The 22279-nt window shown below is 35.9% G+C and overlaps 1 protein-coding gene across 2 annotated transcripts in view; it reads left to right on the top strand.

The window, feature by feature from the left end:
• Positions 1-22279, top strand: part of KLHL1 (kelch like family member 1) — a 790359-nt gene that overhangs the window by 590495 nt on the left and 177585 nt on the right. For both annotated transcript variants that reach the window (XM_038007727.2, XM_007960556.3), the window contains exon 5: positions 19872-20084. In XM_038007727.2, coding sequence (XP_037863655.2) covers positions 19872-20084 — 213 coding nt within the window. The remainder of the gene's footprint in view (positions 1-19871; positions 20085-22279) is intronic.

Genomic DNA, 22279 nt, shown 5'->3' with positions numbered 1-22279 from the left:
CTTCAGGGAAGCTTGCATAACCACCTGGATTTGCTTGCCCTTGCCCCATTAGAAATGGATAGTCTGAAGAGCCATGCAACAAATAGAGTTGAATCACATTTCTAGGTGCTTTCAAAATTCAAAGATTTCCAATAAATTTTGTGCCTCATTTTTTTTTTTCCTGGTTGGACATTGCTCTTTACCTAGAGGAGCTCTACTGCTACGTTCCAGACTAAATAATTAATGAAAAGTATACAGATGCAGAAGATTCCTGAAAATCATAAAATTAATCTCTCAACTTTTGGCATACATGTGCATAACTAGGTTATGTAGAATAATTGCTAGTTTCTATTGAGCAAATCCAATTACCATGGTGACATTTTCAATAGAGTGGATGCCTGTGATGTTTTGTAGAATGTCAGGCCAATCAAGGTTTTGTAGACTGTATTATGTAAAAGAACAACAGCTCTGAGAAAGTGAAAGAGCTCTGTGAAAGTCTGCTGTCATCTTTTCATATTAAAACAAGCTGCTTTTGCACCTCCCTTATAATTTTATGATAATGAACCTTGAGAAGAAAGCATTTGTCCAATCAACAGTCTTATACCAAAGCCCTGGGCAACTATGAGGCTATTTTCATTTCTGGGATTATCACCTGAGGGTTGCTCCATGCCTGAGGGCTATATTCTTCCTCACTACAATCTTCCTGAGTTTGGCTTGTGTTTCTTTCTTATGGCTAACTCTAGACACCCTCTGTAGATGAATCACAAAAAAAAAATGTGTAATTTTTATTGCATCTGTGATATCAATTGCAGCTGACCAAATTCCTTCAGCTTAAGTAATAATCTTTATGACAGACATGTCAGATGTCTCTGGCACCAAAGACTGAATACAGCATTGGACCATTTATAATCAATGGTGAGTCTCCAGGCCTTGTGCATAAGCCACATGTGGCATTGAATCTTTGTGCATAAGCCACATGTGGCATTGAATAGAAAAAAAAAATGTCTCAAAGACAGTTTTTTTTTTTTTTTTTTTTTTTTTATTCGTCAGAACACTGATATTGTTTTAGAGAGACAATGGCACTAGGCATCATTAGTTGGATAGGTTCACAGTTTTCCATATGCCCCACTAAGATATCCCTAATGTGAGCAAGTCCTTTCAGGGTTTGTGGGTAAAGATGAGCAGAAGTACATATAAACAATGCATATATACTAATAACATATTCAGTGGTGGGGCCATAACATTGAAGTTTACAGGGGTTCAAAGAACTCACTCTTATCTGAGCCTGGCAAAGGTCTCATTGGTGGTGACCTCAGATCCAAAAGCAAAGAGATTATTTGTTTCCCTGCATCCTAGTGCCAAGTGTTGCAAGTGTCAGTGTCACCTGTGCACCACGTAGCGAAAAGGTCCAAGAAGTGAACTTCTTTCCACCTCTCCATTAAACTCTGATCTTGGCATAAGACCTCTGATCTCCTCCGGGGAGCATAAGAACTCAGGCAAACTCCTTGTCTTAGTTTTAAAACCCAGTCCTGAGGTTCATGTAAAAGTTTTCAGGGCTCTACAATTCATCCTTAGGCTTATTGGGAGGGGACGAAGGAATAGCATTTGTGTCAGTAACAGAGGCTATCCTAGAGCAGACCGTAGGGGGCCACCTAGGCAGGAATTATTGGGTGGGGAGCATTATTAACCATTATTATTATTATTAACCACATTCCGAGATCTCTTAGGGAAGACCCTTGACTAAGCTGATCAGGAGAGGGCACCCAGTGACCACTTTATGCTGCACTTTCTACTGGTCAATCTTTGCTGATTTGACCATAACTACTTTTTCCATGGTGAGGAATTTGTCAGTTAAAACTTGGGTTATGTAGAAGTTCTATTGACTTGAGTTTCTGAGGAGGTTTAACTGGACTCAGTAACCACAGGGAATGGTACAGATAAACCAATAAATCTAAATCTGGTTAATGATCTCATCATGTGATAGTCTCATGCTTTCTTTGTGGATCCAAAGGACAACAGAGTGACTTGCACGGCTTCTGTATCCACTACGAGACATGTTATTCAGTGGTAGCAGTGGACTCACCATGGGTGGGTCAAACCTGTTGGGACTCAAATAGTTATCAACTGAGGATGGTGAGGGTATCAGGTGTTTGTGTCCTCTGACAGCCTGCCTTTCCCTTCCTCCTTAGGCAGTCAACGCACTCTGGAGGAAAGGGACATTTAGTGACACACCCAGCAAGGCACCAATGTCCCTCGCTAGGTTTAACAATATTTTCTCATTTATTGTGAAGGCAAGTTTAACTATGTTTCAAACACTGTGTTTCACAAAAAAAGGGTGATTTTTCATGCACAACAAATACCTATAAATACATAAGTAAATAATTGTACATTTCTTTATTATTATTATTATTATTATTATAATACTTTAAGTTCTAGGGTACATGTGCATAACATGCAGGTTTGTTACACATGTATACTTGTGCCATGTTGCTGTGCTGCACCCATCAACTCGTCAGCACCCATCAACTCGTCATTTACATCAGGTATAACTCCCATTGCAGTCCCACCCCCATCACCCCTCCCCATGATAGGCCCCGGTGTGTGATGTTCCCCTTCCCGAGTCCAAGTGATCTCATTGTTCAGTTCCCACCTATGAGTGAGAACATGCGGTGTTTGGTTTTCTGTTCTTGTGATAGTTTGCTAAGAATGATGGTTTCCAGCTGCATCCATGTCCCTACAAAGGACACAAACTCATCCATTTTGATGGCTGCATAGTATTCCATGGTGTATATGTGCCACATTTTCTTAATCCAGTCTGTCACTGATGGACATTTGGGTTGATTCCAAGTCTTTGCTATTGTGAATAGTGCCACAATAAACATACGTGTGCATGTGTCTTTATAGCAGCATGATTTATAATCCTTTGGGTATATACCCAGTAATGGGATGGCTGGGTCATATGGTACATCTAGTTCTAGATCCTTGAGGAATCGCCATACTGTTTTCCATAATGGTTGAACTAGTTTACAATCCCACCAACAGTGTAAAAGTGTTCCTATTTCTCCACATCCTCTCCAGTGCCTGTTGTTTCCTGACTTTTTAATGATCTCCATTCTATCTGGTGTGAGATGGTATCTCATTGTGGTTTTGATTTGCATTTCTCTGATGGCCATTGTGATGAGCATTTTTTCATGTGTCTGTTGGCTGTATGATTATCTTCTTTTGAGAAATGTCTGTTCATATCCTTTGCCCACTTTTTGATGGGGTTGTTTGTTTTTTTCTTGTAAGTTTGTTTGAGTTCTTTGTAGGTTCTGGATATTAGCCCTTTGTCAGATGAGTAGATTGCAAAAATTTTCTCCCATTCTGTAGGTGGCCTGTTCACTCTGATGGTAGTTTCTTTTGCTGTGAAGAAGCTCTTTAGTTTAATGAGATCCCATTTGTCAATTTTGGCTTTTGCTGCCATTGCTTTTGGTGTTTTAGACATGAAGTGTTTGCCCATGCCTATGTCCTGAATGGTACTACCTAGGTTTTCCTCTAGGATTTTTATGGTATTAGGTCTAACATTTAAGTCTCTAATCCATCTTGAATTAATTTTCATATAAGGAGTAAGGAAAGGATCCAGTTTCAGCTTTCTACTTACGGCTAGCCAATTTTCCCAGTACCATTTATTAAATAGGGAATCCTTTCCCCATTTCTTGTTTCTCTCAGGTTTGTCAAAGATCAGATGGCTGTAAATGTGTGGTATTATTTCCGAGGACTCTGTTCTGTTCCATTGGTCTATATCTCTGTTTTGGTACCAGTACCATGCTGTTTTGGTTACTATAGCCTTGTAGGATAGTTTGAAGTCAGGTAGCGTGATGCCTCCAGCTTTGTTCCTTTGACTTAGGATTGTCTTGGAGATGCGGGGTCATTTTTGGTTCCATATGAAGTTTAAAGCAGTTTTTTCCAATTCTGTGAAGAAACTCATTGGTAGCTTGATGGGGATGGCATTGAATCTATAAATTACCTTGGGCAGTATGGCCATTTTCACGATATTTATTCTTCCTATCCATGAGCATGATATGTTCTTCCATTTGTTTGTGTCCTCTTTCATTTCACTGAGCAGTGGTTTGTAGTTCTCCTTGAAGAGGTCCTTTTCATCCCTTGTAAGTTGGATTCCTAGGTATTTTATTCTCTTTGAAGCAATTGTGAATGGAAGTTCATTCATGATTTGGCTCTCTGTTTGTCTGTTACTGGTGTACAAGAATGCTTGTGATTTTTGCACATTAATTTTGTATCCTGAAACTTTGCTGAAGTTGCTTATCAGCTTAAGGAGAATTTTAGGCTGAGACAATGGGGTTTTCTAAATATACAATCATGTCATCTGCAAACAGGGACAATTTGACTTCTTCTTTTCCTAACTGAATCCCCTTGATTTCTTTCTCTTGCCTGATTGCCCTAGCCAGAACTTCCAACACTATGTTGAATAGGAGTGGTGAGAGAGGGCATCCCTGTCTTGTGCCAGTTTTCAAAGGGAATATTTCTAGTTTTTGCCCATTCAGTATGATATTGGCTGTGGGTTTGTCACAAATAGCTCTTATTATTTTGAGGTACGTTCCGTCAATACCGAATTTATTGAGCATTTTTAGCATGAAGGCTGTTGAATTTTGTAAAAAGCCTTTTCTGCATCTATTGAGATAATCATGTGGTTCTTGTCTTTGGTTCTGTTTATATGCTGGATTATGTTTATTGATTTGCGAATGTTGAACCAGCCTTGCATCCCAGGGATGAAGCCCACTTGATCATGGTGGATAAGCTTTTTGATGTGTTGCTGAATCCGGTTTGCCAGTATTTTATTGAGGATTTTTGCATCGATGTTCATCAGGGATATTGGTCTAAAATTCTCTTTTTTTGTTGCGTCTCTGCCAGGCTTTGATATCAGGATGATGTTGGCCTCATAAATTGAGTTAGGGAGGATTCCCTCTTTTTCTATTGATTGGAATAGTTTCAGAAGGAATGGTACCAACTCCTCCTTGTACCTCTGGTAGAATTCAGCTATGAATCCATCTGGTCCTGGACTTTTTTTGGCTGGTAGACTATTAATTATTGCCTCAATTTCAGAGCCTGCTATTGGTCTATTAAGGGATTCAACTTCTTCCTGGTTTAGTCTTGGAAGAGTGTAAGTGTCCAGGAAATTATCCATTTCTTCTAGATTTCCAGTTTATTTGCATAGAGGTGTTTATAGTATTCTCTGATGGTGGTTTGTATTTCTGTGGGGTCGGTGGTGATATCCCCTTTATCATTTTTTTTTTGCGTCAATTTAATTCTTCTCTCTTTTATTCTTTGTAGTCTTGCTAGCGGTCTGTCAATTTTGTTGATCTTTTCAAAAAACCAACTCCTGGATTCATTGATTTTTTGGAGGGTTTTTTGTGTTTCTATCTCCTTCAGTTCTGCTCTGATCTTAGTTATTTCTTGCCTTCTGCTAGCTTTCGCATGTGTTTGCTCTTGCTTCTCTAGTTCTTTTAACTGCGATGTTAGAGTGTCAATTTTAGATCTTTCCTGCTTTCTCTTGTGGGCATTTAGTGCTATAAATTTCCCTCTACACACTGCTTTAAATGTATCCCAGAGATTCTGGTATGTTGTATCTTTGTTCTCATTGGTTTCAAAGAACATCTGTATTTCTGCCGTCATTTCGTTCTGTACCCAGTAGTCATTCAGGAGCAGGTTGTTCAGTTTCCATGTAGTTGAGCGGTTTTGATTGAGTTTCTTAGTCCTGAGTTCTAGTTTGATTGCACTGTGGTCTGAGAGACAGTTTGTTATAATTTCTGTTCTTGTACATTTGCTGAGGAGTGCTTTACTTCCAATTATGTGGTCAATTTTGGAGTAAGTGCGATGTGGTGCTGAGAAGAATGTATATTCTGTTGATTTGGGGTGGAGAGTTCTATAGATGTCTATTAGGTCTGCTTGCTGCAGAGATGAGTTCAATTCCTGGATATCCTTGTTAACTTTCTGTCTCGTTGATCTGTCTAATGTTGACAGTGGAGTGTTGAAGTCTCCCATTATTATTGTATGGGAGTCTAAGTCTCTTTGTAAGTCTCTAAGGACTTGCTTTATGAATCTGGGTGCTCCTGTATTGGGTGCATATATATTTAGGATAGTTAGCTCTTCCTGTTGAATTGATCCCTTTACCATTATGTAATGGCCTTCTTTGTCTCTTTTGATCTTTGATGGTTTAAAGTCTGTTTTATCAGAGACTAGTATTGCAACCCCCGCTTTTTTTTGTTCTCCATTTGCTTGGTAAATCTTCCTCCATCCCTTTATTTTGAGCCTATGTATGTCTCTGCATGTGAGATGGGTCTCCTGAATACAGCAGACTGATGGGACTTGACTCTTTATCCAGTTTGCCAGTCTGTGTCTTTTAATTGGAGCATTTAGTCCATTTACATTTAAGGTTAAGATTGTTATGTGTGAACTTGATCCTGCCATTTTGATATTAACTGGTTATTTTGCTCGTTAGTTGATGCAGTTTCTTCCTAGCCTCGATGGTCTTTACATTTTGGCATGTTTTTGCAATGGCTGGTGCCGGTTGTTCCTTTCCCTGTTTAGTGCTTCCTTCAGGGTGTCTTGTAAGGCAGGCCTGGTGGTGACAAAATCTCTAAGCATTTGCTTATCTGTAAAGGATTTTATTTCTCCTTCACTTATGAAACTTAGTTTGGCTGGATATGAATTTCTGGGTTTAAAATTCTTTTCTTTAAGAATGTTGAATATTGGCCCCCACTCTCTTCTGGCTTGTAGAGTTTCTGCCGAGAGATCTGCTGTTAGTCTGATGGGCTTCCCTTTGTGGGTAACCCAGCCTTTCTCTCTGGCTGCCCTTAAGATTTTTTCCTTCATTTCAACTTTGGTGTATCTGGCATTTATGTGTCTTGGAGTTGCTCTTCTCGAGGAGTATCTTTGTGGCGTTCTCTGTATTTCCTGAATTTGAATGTTGGCCTGCCCTATAGGTTGGGGAAGTTCTCCTGGATGATATCCTGAAGAGTGTTTTCCAACTTGGTTCCATTTTCCCCCTCACTTTCAGGCACCCCAATCAGACATAGATTTGGTCTTTTTACATAATCACATACTTCTTGCAGGCTTTGTTCATTTCTTTTTCTTCTTTTTTCTTTAGGTTTCTCTTCTCGCTTCATTTCATTCATTTGATCCTCAATCGCTGATACTCTTTCTTCCAGTTGATCGAGTCGGTTACTGAAGCTTGTGCATTTGTCACGTATTTCTCGTGTCATGTTTTTCGTCTCTTTCATTTCGTTTATGACCTTCTCTGCATTAATTACTCTAGCCCTCAATTCTTCCACTTTTTTTTCAAGATTTTTAGTTTCTTTGCACTGGCTATGTAATTCCTCCTTTAGCTCTGAGAAGTTTGATGGACTGAAGCCTTCTTCTCTCATATCGTCAAAGTCATTCTCCATCAAGCTTTGATCCGTTGCTGGCGATGAGCTGCGCTCCTTTGCCGGGGGAGATGTGCTCTTATTTTTTGAATTTCCAGCTTTTCTGCCCTGCTTTTTCCCCATCTTTGTGGTTTTATCTGCCTCTGGTCTTTGATGATGGTGACGTACTGATGGGGTTTTGGTGTAGGTGTCCTTTCTGTTTGATAGTTTTCCTTCTAACAGTCAGGACCCTCAGCTGTAGGTCTGTTGGAGATTGCTTGAGGTCCACTCCAGACCCTGTTTGGCTGGGTATCAGCAGCAGAGGCTGCAGAAGATAGAATATTGCTGAACAGCGAGTGTACCTGTCTGATTCTTGCTTTGGAAGCTTCCTCTCAGGGGAGTACTCCACCCTGTGAGGTGTGGGGTGTCAGACTGCCCCTAGTGGGAGATGACTCCCAGTTAGGCTACTCAGGGGTCAGGGACCCACTTGAGCAGGCAGTCTGTCCCTTCTCAGATCTCAACCTCTGTGTTGGGAGATCCACTGTTCTCTTCAAAGCTGTCAGACAGAGTCATTTGCGTCTGCAGAGGTTTCTGCTGCGTTTGTTATTGTTTACTGTGCCCTGTCCCCAGAGGTGGAGTCTACAGAGACAGGCAGGTTTCCTTGAGGTGCTGTGAGCTCCACCCAGTTGGAGCTTCCCAGCGGCTTTGTTTACCTACTTAAGCCTCAGCAATGGCGGGCGCCCCTCCCCCAGTCTCGCTGCTGCCTTGCTGGTAGATCACAGACTGCTGTGCTAGCAATGAGGGAGGCTCCGTGGGCATGGTACCCTCCCGGCCACGTGTGGGATAGAATCTCCTGGTGTGCCCATTTCCTTAAAGCGCAGTATTGCGGTGGGAGTTACCCGATCTTCCAGGTGTTGTGTGTCTCAGTTCCCCTGGCTAGGAAAAGGGATTCCCTTCCCCCTTGCACTTCCCAGGTGAGGCGATGCCTCGCCCTGCTTCAGCTCTCTCTGGTCGGGCTGCAGCAGCCGACCAGCACAGATTGTCTGGCACTCCCTAGTGAAATGAACCCAGTACCTCAGTTGAAAATGCAGAAATCACTGGTCTTCTGTATTGCTCGCGCTGGGAGTTGGACACTGGAGCTGTTCCTATTTGGCCATCTTGCTCCGCCAATTGTACATTTCTAATGCCTGAAGAAATAATAAATAGCCATTTCCAGAATTGAAACCATCCAGGATGAAAATGTGAGGTATGAACTTCAGTCCTTGTTTATTTTTCCTGCATCTTAGTTATAAAATATATTAATGCTCCATGCATTTATATTTTGTACCAACTTTCATATTTAGTGCATCATATATAACAATATATGTTGTAATGTAGCTAGTGGTTCTTTTGTTTGCTGAGAGATACATTAATAGCAGGTACTAAATTATTGTTTGACAAACTCTTGAGAAATATTTCTTACAAATTTGTGTAGCTACCAAGAGGATTATCACACTTTATTCCATTTTTTTTTTTTTTTAAAGTAGAGTATATACTTTCATTAGTTTCAATTTTGGGGTTTTGTTGGTGTTAATTTTTATAGCTTGTTTTTCATTTCCTCCTGAATTTCTTTGATAATTATTGTACTTATTTCTACTATTAAGAAAAGCTTCAAAAATAGGTTAATATAAGTGTTGTGATTTTTTAATGTTGGTTGCAAGAAACTAGTAAATTATTCAGCCCAGAAGGGAAATAATCTAAATCCTTTTATTAAGCAATAAATGAATGCAAAATCATAATTAAAATTTTACATGCTTCTGTGGAGACCATTTAGACCTTAAATTGCAAAATTGTAATGTATTCCTCATTGAATAATGCTAATGCTGTCTTTTACTACAAAATAGTCAATGTGGTTATGTAAGTAACTTCTGTACTGACTTCTTTCTTTCTACACATGATTTTTATCCCAACTGTCTAGCTATTTCTGATTATGCATATAACAGGCTTTCCTGAAGTATCATTTACGCTTATAAGCATAAGGACAAAAGACTAAATAAATCTTAGGTTGACAATAAAATTCTTTAGTTCGTGGAAAGTTTTTTTTGTTTTGTTTTGTTTTGTTTTTCTGAGAAGATAGGGTATATACTTTTTTTTTTTCAGTTTTCTGTAAGTACAGAACAAGCACCACCTGACACAATATACATACTTTCTTACAGATCAAAGTAGATTCTTCCAGCCACTTTTCTGAAAGATGTCCTAGAGCAGGAAAAGCAGAGATCCTGTCTTGCATTACAAGTTTTTTTTTTTTTTTTTTTTTTTTTTTTTTAGTAAGGTTGTAGAGGAGCATTATTTTTATTCTTTCATCAAGCACTGGAAATCATTTCAGAAAAATTCTATGATCAGGTGCCCTGGACAGTTTACTGCAATGAAAAGAAACAGGTCTCAATACATAGGTATGTTACTGTCTCATGATTTAATTTTCAGTGATACTATTTTCTTCTAAACTGTCAAAAACATATGGCTTTTATAAAGATTGTACAGAGATTTATCTTTTCTCCTAAACTTTCTAGCCCCACCATTCTCAATGACTTTGCTAGACACCTAAAGAATATTGGCAAATACTGATGTTCAGCAATTTATCAAGCAGACAGAAGAGATAGGTTTATACTCTACCAGGAAGTTAATGTATCTAATATTACTAATTATAAAATAAATACTACTACTCTAATAATTTATACATGTATATTTAAACTTTGCAAAGTAATTAACGTATTTGAGAAGTTTATTAGTTTTGTTAAATCAAAAAAATAGAAGTAGTATAGTTTAGCTGACTGGAGTATTTTTTTAAATAAAATTTATAAATCATTTCTACAGGTTCCTTTCTCCTACATTAGTAGACAATAGATATCACATATTAAACTTTTGACCAATATATATCCAGTATGAGAAACGACCAAATTATTACAAGAATTAATCTTCCCAAAATAATTGCAAATGTTTTGCATAACATTCCAAAGTTTAAATATTATTTTTTTCTAATATCAATTTATATTCAAAGCAAACCAGCAAAATGTTTATTAACTAGATGTGGTTATAAAATCTATATTCAAGGTGAGGAGATGATGTCTTAGAATTATTAAATGCATTTTGCCTGGGAAATCTTGACTAGAAATGATCAGAATTGGAATAGCATTCCTTTCTTATTAAAAAGTCAATGTTGTTTCCACTGTAACTTCTAACTCCTCTTATCTATTTAACAGCATTTTGTCTGAGACCACTTACAGTCATAGAATCACATATTTTTAAGGGAGTTATAATAACAAAAATATATTTTCTCCTGTATGATAATCTTGAAGAATGACCACCAGAAATTATTTCTGACACTAGAAACAGTCTTGAGATAATTATAAATGCTTCTTTTTTAAAAAAATTAATACTCTCATATTTTGTAAAAATATAGTTACTATGAATTAGGGAGCCACCACTTAGTGGGTACTATAGAATTAATAAAGAAAACTGAAAACTGGCAGTCATTCACTTCAGTCCCAAGGAGTTGTATCTAGGTAATTTTGCTCTAAGTAAGGGAAACTCGGCAGAGGGTTCATGTGTATGATAACAAAACATGTATGGCATTTAGTAACTTTTCTGCATAGTACCATTATTAAGGAAGAAACTAACATATAATTTCAACACTTAAAAAAATTATATTCCATGTTTATTTCTTAAGAGCTGATAACAAAATACAGAGAAAACAGGAAAACACCATTAAACCTATACATATTAACATCTCTTTGAATACTTTTCTTTGTCGTGTAATTTAAATAATATTAATTAAACAAGTATATGTTTGTGTATATATGATTAAAATGTATGCATATAAGCAACATATAGTCAAAAATATCTGCTGATTGTTGTTTTATTTATCATTTCTAAAGCAATAAGAAAAATGCAGGTATATTCAGAGACATATATAGTTTCAACTAAAACTATATATTTAGTTCTAGTATCCTTTCCTGGTTTTGAAAATTAGGACCTTTTATACAGATAAAGAATGGTAGTTCTTTAGCCTTTACAATGAGATACGTGTGTGTGTGTATACATATATATACACACATATATATATAGAAGAAAAAATATTAATCTGCAGGCATTTACAAAGGTGATAAACAGAATAGTAATTGATTTGCCCTTGGATGAAAGAAAATTACAAGAAGGCAGATGTTACTTCAAAAATCGGACAATTTTCTAATAGAGCTATTCAGCAGTGATAGGGGCTTCCTCACAGGGTCATGGGTTTTCCATCACTGAAAATAATTACTGAGTAATCAGTGCACAGAAAAGTGCATGGATTGTGAATTAAATTAAGTGATTTCAAAGAATGCTTCTAATTTAAGGATATGTTAGATAGTGGTAATTCCTATTTGATATTCTGTCTAGATAATGAGAATTGGACCAGATGACACCAGTATTTTCTTAGTGCTTTTTGAATCTATGATATATTACAAACATTTTCTTTTTTGGAAATTGTTATTGCAGAAAGGACAAAAATGTAGTCTGGTCTCTTTTATTTCACTTCTGTTGTCATCCTCTTCAAATCACTAAATTTTTCTTCTCATTATAAATGGATGTAATTATCTTATAATACTATACTGTCCCCCTCACTAGAAAGTACAATTCTTAAGGCCAGAACCTTTCTTTTATTAATTTCTGTATTTCTAGTATTAAGCATATACTACGCATAAAGAAAGAATCCCGTAAAACATAAATTGAATGTTTTGATTATTTGCCTTGCCTGAATATTTAATCCCTGTGTCAAAGTTGCTGACTGAACTGTTGAACACTATCTTAGAATTTCAAAGGGAATGGAAACTCATTACGAGATTGTCATAACTTGTTATTTTACTGGGGAGAATGCTGAAGCTGAGAGGAGCTCACATATAGTCATACTCATGGCCAAGATAAGGCTAGGATTAGAAACTCAGCCTTTTGTCCTTAAGTCTATGACACTTCTCATTATACTACGTGGCCTATCTATTTGATTAATTTTTTTCTGGTTATCCTCACCCATCAGCTTGAATGCCTGAATAATCAGAAAAATAGAGAAAATAATGTTAATGTAGCCTCTAGAGCTAGCAAGAGGAGGTTGAAGTGAAGGGTAGGGTCAGATGCAGAATAGTAATGGCTGACACTTACGTGTTCCTTTCTATGAGACAGGCACTCCTCTAAGGATAGTAAATTTAATTTAGTCTTCATACCTAATTCTGATAAGAATGCATTATCATGGATGCTGTTTTCATTCTCATTTACATATAAGAAACCCAACTCCCTAATGTCACACAGCCAGTAAGTAGCAGCGTTGACATCTAAATCCTGTCCAACTCTCCAAATTAAATCACCCATAATCACCATACCATATTGTGAGACCCAGAAATATCAAGAGTTGTAAATAAAATCCAGGTGAGCATCTCAAGAGTAAGGGTGCATATATGTCACATAGGTCAAAGTAAGACATTAAGCTCAAAATAGATGGATGAGGAGAACCAGGAAAAAAAAAAAAATCAAATAATAGATAGGCCAGGTAGTATAATGGGAAGTGTCATAGACTTAAGGACAAAAGGCTGCATTTCTAATCTTAGCCTTATCTTGACCATGAGTATGACTATATGTGCGCTCCTCTCAGCTTCAGCATTCTCCCCAGTAAAATAACAAGTTGTGACAATCTCATAAAGAGTTTCCATTCCCTTTCAAATTCTAAGGTAGTGTTCAACAGTTCAGTCAGCAACTTTGACATAGGGATTAAAAATTCAGGCAAGGCAAATAATCAAAAGCCCAGGAAAATTTGTTTTAAAGCCTGAAAAAGTTAGAATCTTGACAGCAATATGTCAGTGAAGCAACAATAAAGTAATTATTACTAAAAACACTTGATACTTGAAGGGAGATGCCTTTCTCAACTCTGTATTTTTAGAAAGTTTAAATTCTCAAAAGCAATAGAAAATTATATATATATATATGTACATATATATATGACCTATGCAACAAATGCACATATATGCAGCCTTACTCTCAAGGTGCTCACCTGGATTGTATTTACAACTCTTGATATTTGCTATCCTCCATAAGGGACATGGGAAAACTAGTATTTCTTAAAGGCATTACTCCATAAAAGAAATAACTTAGAAATTCTTAAAGATTGGAAATAGTTGTGATGCTTTCTTAAGTTTTTGAGATTTTTAAAGTCAGTTTTTTAAAATTATAATTTTTATACATTTCTCCAACGATGTGTGTTAGTTTCCTACATCTGCTGTACAAAATTCCACAACATGGGTGGCTTAAAATACATTACAATTACTTTTTCACAGTTCTAAAGACTGGAAATTCAAAGACATTGTTCCTGGGGTCATGTGTTTTCCTAAAGTGTCTGGAGAAGAATCCTTTCTTGCTTCTTCCAGCTTCTGTTACTGACAGTCTTTGTTATTCCTCAGTTTGTGGTAGCATAACTACACACAATCTCTGCCTCCATCTCAGATAGTCTTCTTCCCTTTGTGTCTCTCATTTCTTCACACTGAGTTCTACTCACTGTGTATCTGTATGTCTCAAAATGTCTCTTGGAAAGACCACAGTCATTAGATTATGGTCCATCCCAATCCAGTATGACATTTTCTTAACTTAATCAACTATATTTGCAAAGACCCTATTTCCACCTGAGGTCATATTCTTAGGTTAATGTTAAATATAACCTTTGGAAGGGATGCTGCTATGATTTGTGTCCCCTCAAATTCCATATGTTAAAACCTAATCCCCACTGTGGTTATATTAAAAGCTAAAGGACATGGTGAGGTATTTGGATCATAAGGGCTCTGCCTTTATTTTTTTTTATTTTTATTTTTAATTTATTTATTATTATTAAACTTCAAGTTGTAGGGTACATGTGCACAACGTGCAGGTTTGCTACATATGTATACTTGTGCCATGTTGGTGTGCTGCACCCATCAACTCGTCATTTACATCAGGTATAACTCCCAATGCAATCCCTCCCCACTCCCCCCTCCCCATGATAGGCCCCGGTGTGTGATGTTCCCCTTCCCGAGTCCAAGCAGCCATAAAAAAGGATGAGTTTGTGTCCTTTGTAGGGACATGGATGCAGCTGGAAACCATCATTCTCAGCAAACTATCACAAGAACAGAAAACCAAACACCGCATCTTCTCACTCATAGGCAGGAACTGAACAATGAGATCGCTCTGCCTTTATAAATGGGATTAGTGCCCTTGTAACAGGCCAGAGGAAGCTTGTTTGCTCCTTCTGCCATTTGAGAATACAGCAAGAAAATGCCATCTATAAGGAAGGAGTCCTCACCAGACAACAAATCTGCTGGTGCCTTGATCTTGGACTTTCCAGTCTCTAAAACTGTGAGCAAAAATTTTCTGTAGTTTATAAATTATCCAGTCTAATATAGTTTTTATAGCAGCTCAGAAAATAAGACAGACAGAAATTGATACTGAGGGGCAAGGAGTTACTATAACAAATCCCTAAAAATGTGGAAGAGGCTTCGGAACTACGTAATGAATAATGGCTGGAGGAGTTTTGAAATGCATGCTAGAATAAACTGATATTGCCTTGAACAAACTACAAAGGGAAATTTAGGTGAGACCTCAGAAGATAACAGTAGAGAAAGTCTCCGATTACCTAAGTCATTGCGATCAGAATGTTGGTAGAACTATGACAGTAAAGGCCATCCTGATGAGGTCTCAGATTGAAATGAGGAATAGGTTTTTGGTAATTGAAGGAAAAGTGACCCTTGTTATAAAGTGGCAAAGAACTTAGCTGAATTGTATTTGCATCCCAGCATTTTGTGGAAAGAAGAAATTGTGAGTGGCAAAATGCTTGGCAGAAAAAATCTCTAAGCCAAGTATCGAAGGAGCCACGTTGCTTCCGTCAACTGCTTATAGTAAATTTCAAGAAAATGGAAATAATTCAAAGACAGAATTTAAAATCAAAAGGGAAGCAGATCTTAAAGATTTAGAAAATTATCAACCTGGCCTTGTTGTAAAAAATGAAAAAGCTGTTTGGTAAAGAACACCAAAGCTGTGGCTAAGGTTTACCACCTGTGCCCTCTGGGGAAACAGCCACTGTGGCCTACATTGTATCTTTGGATCCAATGAAATAGAAGACTGAAAATTTCATTTCAATCTAGTACATAACATAACAGGAAAAACATTGCCTCCGAAGTCAAAAGATGAATTTTTCAATCTCAATCCTTAAAATAGTAGAACCATGCATATATCATGAAACCCTCAAAACTTCGCTTGCAAAGGATGCTTACAGAATTAGAAATTTTTAAATCTTTGACCCAAAACATTAGACCCAAAGACTATATTTTTCATACTTACCTAATCAACCTCAACTAGAGGATGTAGCCAAATTCCAGTATCCCCTTTTGTTTTTACAGGTACTTGGCATTATGAGCCTCCTAAGAACTCATCTTTCTAACCAATAACTATTTAGACAGATAATTAAATAAATTCTATAGCCTCTGGTGCATTGAAATGAAACCAGAGATTGTGCAGTGGTCTGACAAAGGATTTATCTTCCTTCCATAATGCTTAGAACAGTGACTAGGAGTTGACTGTAATTAACTAATGGTCACAGAATATAAGATGGTAAGACATAAGTCTTAACTCAGTAGACTTCCATGAAAGAGAGATTTCTTAAGTTAAACATATAGTACATAATGTGTTGGTTTGATATTAGCTGCTCATTAAGTAAACAAAATTAAAGTTATTTAAATGATAATAAAATATGTTGCTATAGTTTAATATCCATATTTTAAACCTAATAACAAAAAGATTATAGTTGAAAGGATTTACTTATGTTGTTTGATACAATAGTACCATTAGTTTTCAGCTAATTTTCAGATAAAAAAGTTACATTTCTAATAAAATTTCAAAACAGTTATATTTATATTATTAACAATAATTAATCGGGGGAGACCATAATTTAATTAATGCACAGAAGAAATGAATATTAGAAAATATGTTTATATTAAGTCCAGGAAATCATTAAACAAACAAAAAACCGGTACAAAACTTCCGTCTATTCAGGATAAAACAAAACTACATTTTTTTAGCTAGAAAAATTATTTTAAAATGTTATGAAGAAACCAGAGTAAATAGTAGTTTAGCCTTTATTTTTGTAACTATCCTGTTTTATGAAATGGCAACTTACATTTGTTGCCAAAATCTTTCTTTATAACAAGCATTTTTAACCCATATGTAGAAAATGGGTGTATGTATGTATGTGTGTTCATATGAGATTCAATATATTCAACTATGGCATCACATCCTATACTCCCTGCTATTATGTCTTTATATGGATTTCACTGGCCAGAATACCATATGTCTCCATTTCCCATTTTCTGGTTTAAACCCCTTTCTAATATTCTAGGTACATTTGAAAAGCTGGATTCTACAGTTGACTACTATCATTTTCCAGATACTGCACTTTTTATAGGTGTCTCCCACACGGCGAGTTTTTTATTCAAATCCATTTTGTCCTTACGATGATTACCAGGGCCATATATCAGGGTTTCAATAAACCTATGCCGAATGGATGATTGAATAAACCTAAGAAAGAGATTGTACAAAAGGCAACCAGGCCTCTTGTTATATGATCTTCATAGACAATAAGGAGTTTGCTAACATATGCAAGCAATGTAAGAAACTAATTGAATTTATATTTCCTCTTTTAGCAATAACACATATTGATGTTAAAACAATCAATTTCCAGAACCTACATTGTAGGTACAATAAACAAAGTATCACTAAAATGAGGCTTGATGGAAAAAAGAAAACAGCAAGGAGAACTTGAGAAATTCAATAAAATGTAGAAGAAAAAAAATTAACACCTACGTAATAATATGTAGGTAAGTGTGAAAGATCTGATACCAGCTCCTAAGGTCCCATTTACTTACAGCAGTTTGTAGAAACACTGCTGCTGGTACCAAAGGATTTAGTGTAACTTCTAAAAATACAAAATTACTGGAATATTCTCTAAGTTAGATGCAGAAATAAAAAGAAAAAGAAAAGAAAAGCTGCTCTAGCGGTATTAAATGAAACTATTATCAGAACTGTCTGAAAAAGAAATCAAACTATAAAAGTCTATAGCCTTCCTACCAGATAGATTTCAATTTGACTCTTAAGTTTTCTGGAGGCCAAATAAAAAGAGAAATCTGATGAATTTCATAATTTACAACATCCATGATAAAAGCAAACCAATTTACTCAGGAGAAGTGCAATTATTCTTTCTACTAAAACCTGAAAGAAACTTCTCCCAAGGGTCATCATAAAGAGGACACTATAAAATATAATGAAATATGCCTTGAACAGTATCTTTATGACAGATACCACTAGGAGTTTCAGAGAGCTGTTTTTTATGATGTCACTCACTATATTCTGATGGCCTAGCTATAGAGTTCTGTGTGTATTTTAATTGAGGCATAGATTTTTTAGTAACTGGAAAAACAGATGGACAAATCTTTCAAAGATTCCTCAGAACATCTTTAGTTTAATGTAGTTTTTTTTTTTTTTTTGAAAAATCTGATGGCAAAACATCCCAGAACACTTAATTTGTTAATTACGTGAATAGTTATTGGACATCTATAATTTACATAGCGCCCAAAGGAAACACAAAGAACAAAACAATTTCCTGGAACCAAAATAACTACTTTCAGTTATTCTGGGAAGTCAATTAATATAAATAAAGACATTATTTACAAATTGTATTATTATTATTATGCAATTAATATAAATGTATGACAGACACCCTGAAAGAAAGTAAGTTAGTGCCCTTTTGTGAAAGCTGAGGTTACTTCAGCTCCAAGGATATACTATAACACAGGCCAGGTTTCTCCCCAAAAAATAAATTTGAAACTGCTCTAACATACAGATTAATGGTTACTTGCTGACTCCTCTACTCTGTTTAGCATAGTCACAATACCTTCTTTGCAAGAGTCTTAGTGTCACTCTACTGCAGTTTTTATACTAAAATACGTGTCCTGTGGATATTGCTGCCACCACGGTGGCTTTAAAACTAGAACCTGAGAAGTGTTTGTTATATAGTGGAGCTATCCCACGAGACATGGGGAGAGGTGGAGCAGAGAAGGCCAAACAACGGAATCTCTGTCTTCTCTCTAAACATGTATCGTCCACAGAAGACTTTTTGCTTAAAATGTAAGAGAGTTTTTGACAAGTAGTTTTAAAAACATGTTGTTAAAGCACTGTACTATCCTGTGCTGTTTCTACAATTTTATTTTTCTCTATAGAGATTATCAATTCATGTATTCAGCAAATATGTACTGCTCCTCTGCTGTTTTCTAGGCTTTGTGCCAGGATCTAGATATACAAGGTTATATAAATCAGGGTCTTACAGCTTAAAATTTGTGAAAAGATTTCTACATTTACCAAAGATTAGGCTGCAATGTGGTATCTGCTGTGGCAGAGATACACCCACTACACACCATAAGGGGATAGTGAAGGCATCACCAGCTCAAATGGGACTCAATAGAAACTTGAGGAGCCATATATAATAGGTAGCTCTTAAATTGAATCTTGGAATGTGGCAGAAATTTAGAAGAGCAAGGTTGATAAAAGTCATTTTAAGTAATGGAGTAAATGAGGGAGGACATGTCAAACAAGATGGCAAATTGAAAAACAAAGAGAACCAGAAAAGGTATGAACAGCAGCTTGCTAAAGCAATAAATTTGAACCAAAAGATAAGGAGAAATCATAAAACAAAACAAAACAAAACAAAAGCTTCAGAATAAAACCACGAGCACATTTATGTTTTGGAAATATTATTCCGGCATCATGATAGAGGATGAAACTGAGAATCTAAGAATAGAGTTAGGCAGAGTAATTAAGAGGTTATGGGAGCAATCAGGAAGAAAATAAATGGGAATATGAATTAAGCCAAATAAATTGTCATGAAAGGAGGGAGGGAAAAGAGATAATAGCAGAGTGGAACATACTGGATTTTGTGACTTCAGTGGCTTATATGTCCTACTCTTTCTCTTTTGAATAAACAATGGTGCATCTTATAGTGCTACTTTTATCTATACAATTTTAGTGTCATTTTCTGATTCTCATATATATGTCTATATATATATAAGCTTTTAAAAATGTGAAATGTTATTTTTTCCTGTTCACCAAATCTTATATAGCAGTACACTTGAAACTTGAACATTTAATCACTTAGTACGTTCTGCCTGCATAACAAAGCTCAGCATTATAATCCTCCACTTATTACAAGATCTGTGCTGTCTGGGATACATTTACACTTCAATTACAATTACAATGCTTTCATCTTAACAGTTTCTAGTTTCTGAAGGATTGAGTCTCAAGGATTATGTTATAATGAGAACAAAGGTTATTGACTACTTTTCTTATTTCTTTCTGAAATGCTTTACTAGCTAAATAAAAGTGAAACAGAATTTATGCCAAGATGTTTTCTCCCTGCAGGAAAACATAATGGAAGTTATCAGAAATCAAGAGTTTTTACTCCTTCCAGCTGAGGAGCTCCACAAACTACTGGCCAGTGATGATGTCAATGTTCCTGATGAAGAAACCATTTTCCATGCATTGATGATGTGGGTCAAGTATGACATGCAGAGTAGATGCAACGACCTGAGCATGCTCCTTGCCTTTATAAGATTGCCACTGCTTCCACCACAGGTAATGATGTGTGATGCTCTTTCAATAGATTCAACGTACTGAAAAACCCTATATTAAAAGTAAACATCAAAACACATTTTAATTATGTATTCACATTTTTAAATGTCTTTATCAAATACTATTTTTAATTGAAATGTGATGGTGGAAAATGATGTATGATGATGGATCATGGATCTAAATCCTATCTCTGCCACTGATTGACTTATGGCCACTTATATGATTATGATAAGATCACTTAATTTCTCTGATATTCAGTTTCCTTATCTATAAAATATGATCATACTGCCATACAAAAGTTTTGTGAATATCGGTTAGATAATACATGTAAAATGCCTAATCATAATACAGTGTCTCCTATCAATTATTTGACCTAAGATGTATTAATGTGATCATCCATTGATGTAAATGCATATTCTGTGTGATTTTCAAAGCTTCAATGCATGGTATTTCAGCCTCTGCAGAGGAATAAAACATACTTGAATAGTAGAGAGTTATGATTAAACAGTACTTAGCAATTAGAATTATGGAATATTTAATAATTGGAGCTAAGGAGCCTCTAGACACCAAGTGAGCCAACTTAACTTTATTGATGAGTTAAGTAGGGTACAGAAAAATTAATAAGATCATTAAGCTCACTCAACTTAGAGGAAGAGTGGCTAGTTCTCTTTGATTCTGAGTCTTGTAAGTTTAAATTAATTTGCTACAAAATTCTCTATGTACAGCATTGTTAATTCAGGGTTTCTGGCTGGTAAATTTATCCAAAAATAAGCCTGAAGGTGACCCTAACCTCTAAGTTGATGGGTAAACTTGTTTGTATATATAATTTGTGTGAGGGAGATGGGAGGCTTATATCATTCATCAGATTCCTCATTTGAATCTAAATCACAATCACATTTTTACTAATCCATATGTTACTAAAAATGTAAAACAGAATTAGGACTTTTAGTTAAAGAACAGTAGACCAGTATGAAGTGATAACAGTAAGTGTAGAAGTGGGATTTATGGTCATATATTAAGAATGGAAAGTTAGAAACACATTACCATAATTGAAAAAAGAGAAGCTTTATAAATAGGGTGATAATTATATTTCCTTTGGCTGCTGAGATGAGTACAGGAAAAAAAGAGAAAAATAATTTATGGAACTCAAATTATGTGAGGCTATCATAACAACAGGCTCTTACAAAGAAGCGGAAACATGCATTTACATAACAAGACAAAGAAGAAATTTCAATGCTAAGTACTGAATTTTTGTAAATCTCCCACCTTAGGTTCTAATGACAGGTAGTACCTATTAGAGTCTGGGAGGGTAATCTTTTGGGGAGGAAATAGCCAATGATAACTATTAGCCAGAAAGCCAATGATAGCTATCAGTTAATGACAGATGCTGTGACAGTGGGTACCTTTGACTCTGGCATAGTCATTATTCTCTACCCATTTCTACTGTTGGTTGAAATGTGGGGAGTTTAGAGTTATGTTGACCACGAAATCAGAAACAGTAGAACACATATGAGAGTAGGCCAAGAATGTGACCAGATGCCTTTTCCTAGGGTATGTCATTCTTTTATGCTCTCATTTCCTACTCTTCTGTCATCAGATATAGGGAGATTCTGCCACCTGTGCATGTCATTAAATGGTTACATCAGATCAGAGATGTCCTGTTGACTTTTTTGTTCCTAAGACTATATATTATATGTGGAATTTTATTTCTTATTGGTTCAGCTGCTTTATCTTGCTTAGTGAAGTAATATTTATTAAAATTAAGGTATGAAATATTCTTTTGATGTAACTATTAACAGAATTTAACAGAATTTTAATCAGTGTGCAATAGATATAAATGTAGCATATGCCTATTCTCCATTCCTCGTCTCTCAAATTGGGGCTATTACACCTTATAACTTTATATGTACTTTCACAACAGATGCGCAGGAGGAATGAATGAAAATATTTTCTGTTTACAAAATATTTTCATATAAAAGAGAGGTTACTACTTCCATAACTAATGTTAATGAATTATGTGTCATTATAAGCATATTGCATATATTTATAATATTAAAAAAAGATGCAAAGTAAAGATTATTAATTGTATTACATAGAGGAATATTAGGCTCAATGAGGTTAAGTGATTTTCGAAGTTCATAGAGCTAGTAGAAAATCAGATTTTCCTGCAACCATAGGTTGGCCAGATATGAACATAC

The sequence above is a fragment of the Chlorocebus sabaeus genome, chromosome 3 (genome assembly GCF_047675955.1).
Source record: "Chlorocebus sabaeus isolate Y175 chromosome 3, mChlSab1.0.hap1, whole genome shotgun sequence".
Classification (NCBI taxonomy): domain Eukaryota; kingdom Metazoa; phylum Chordata; class Mammalia; order Primates; family Cercopithecidae; genus Chlorocebus; species Chlorocebus sabaeus.
Note: the sequence above shows the minus strand (reverse complement) of the source record. Positions and strands in the feature narration are given on the sequence as shown.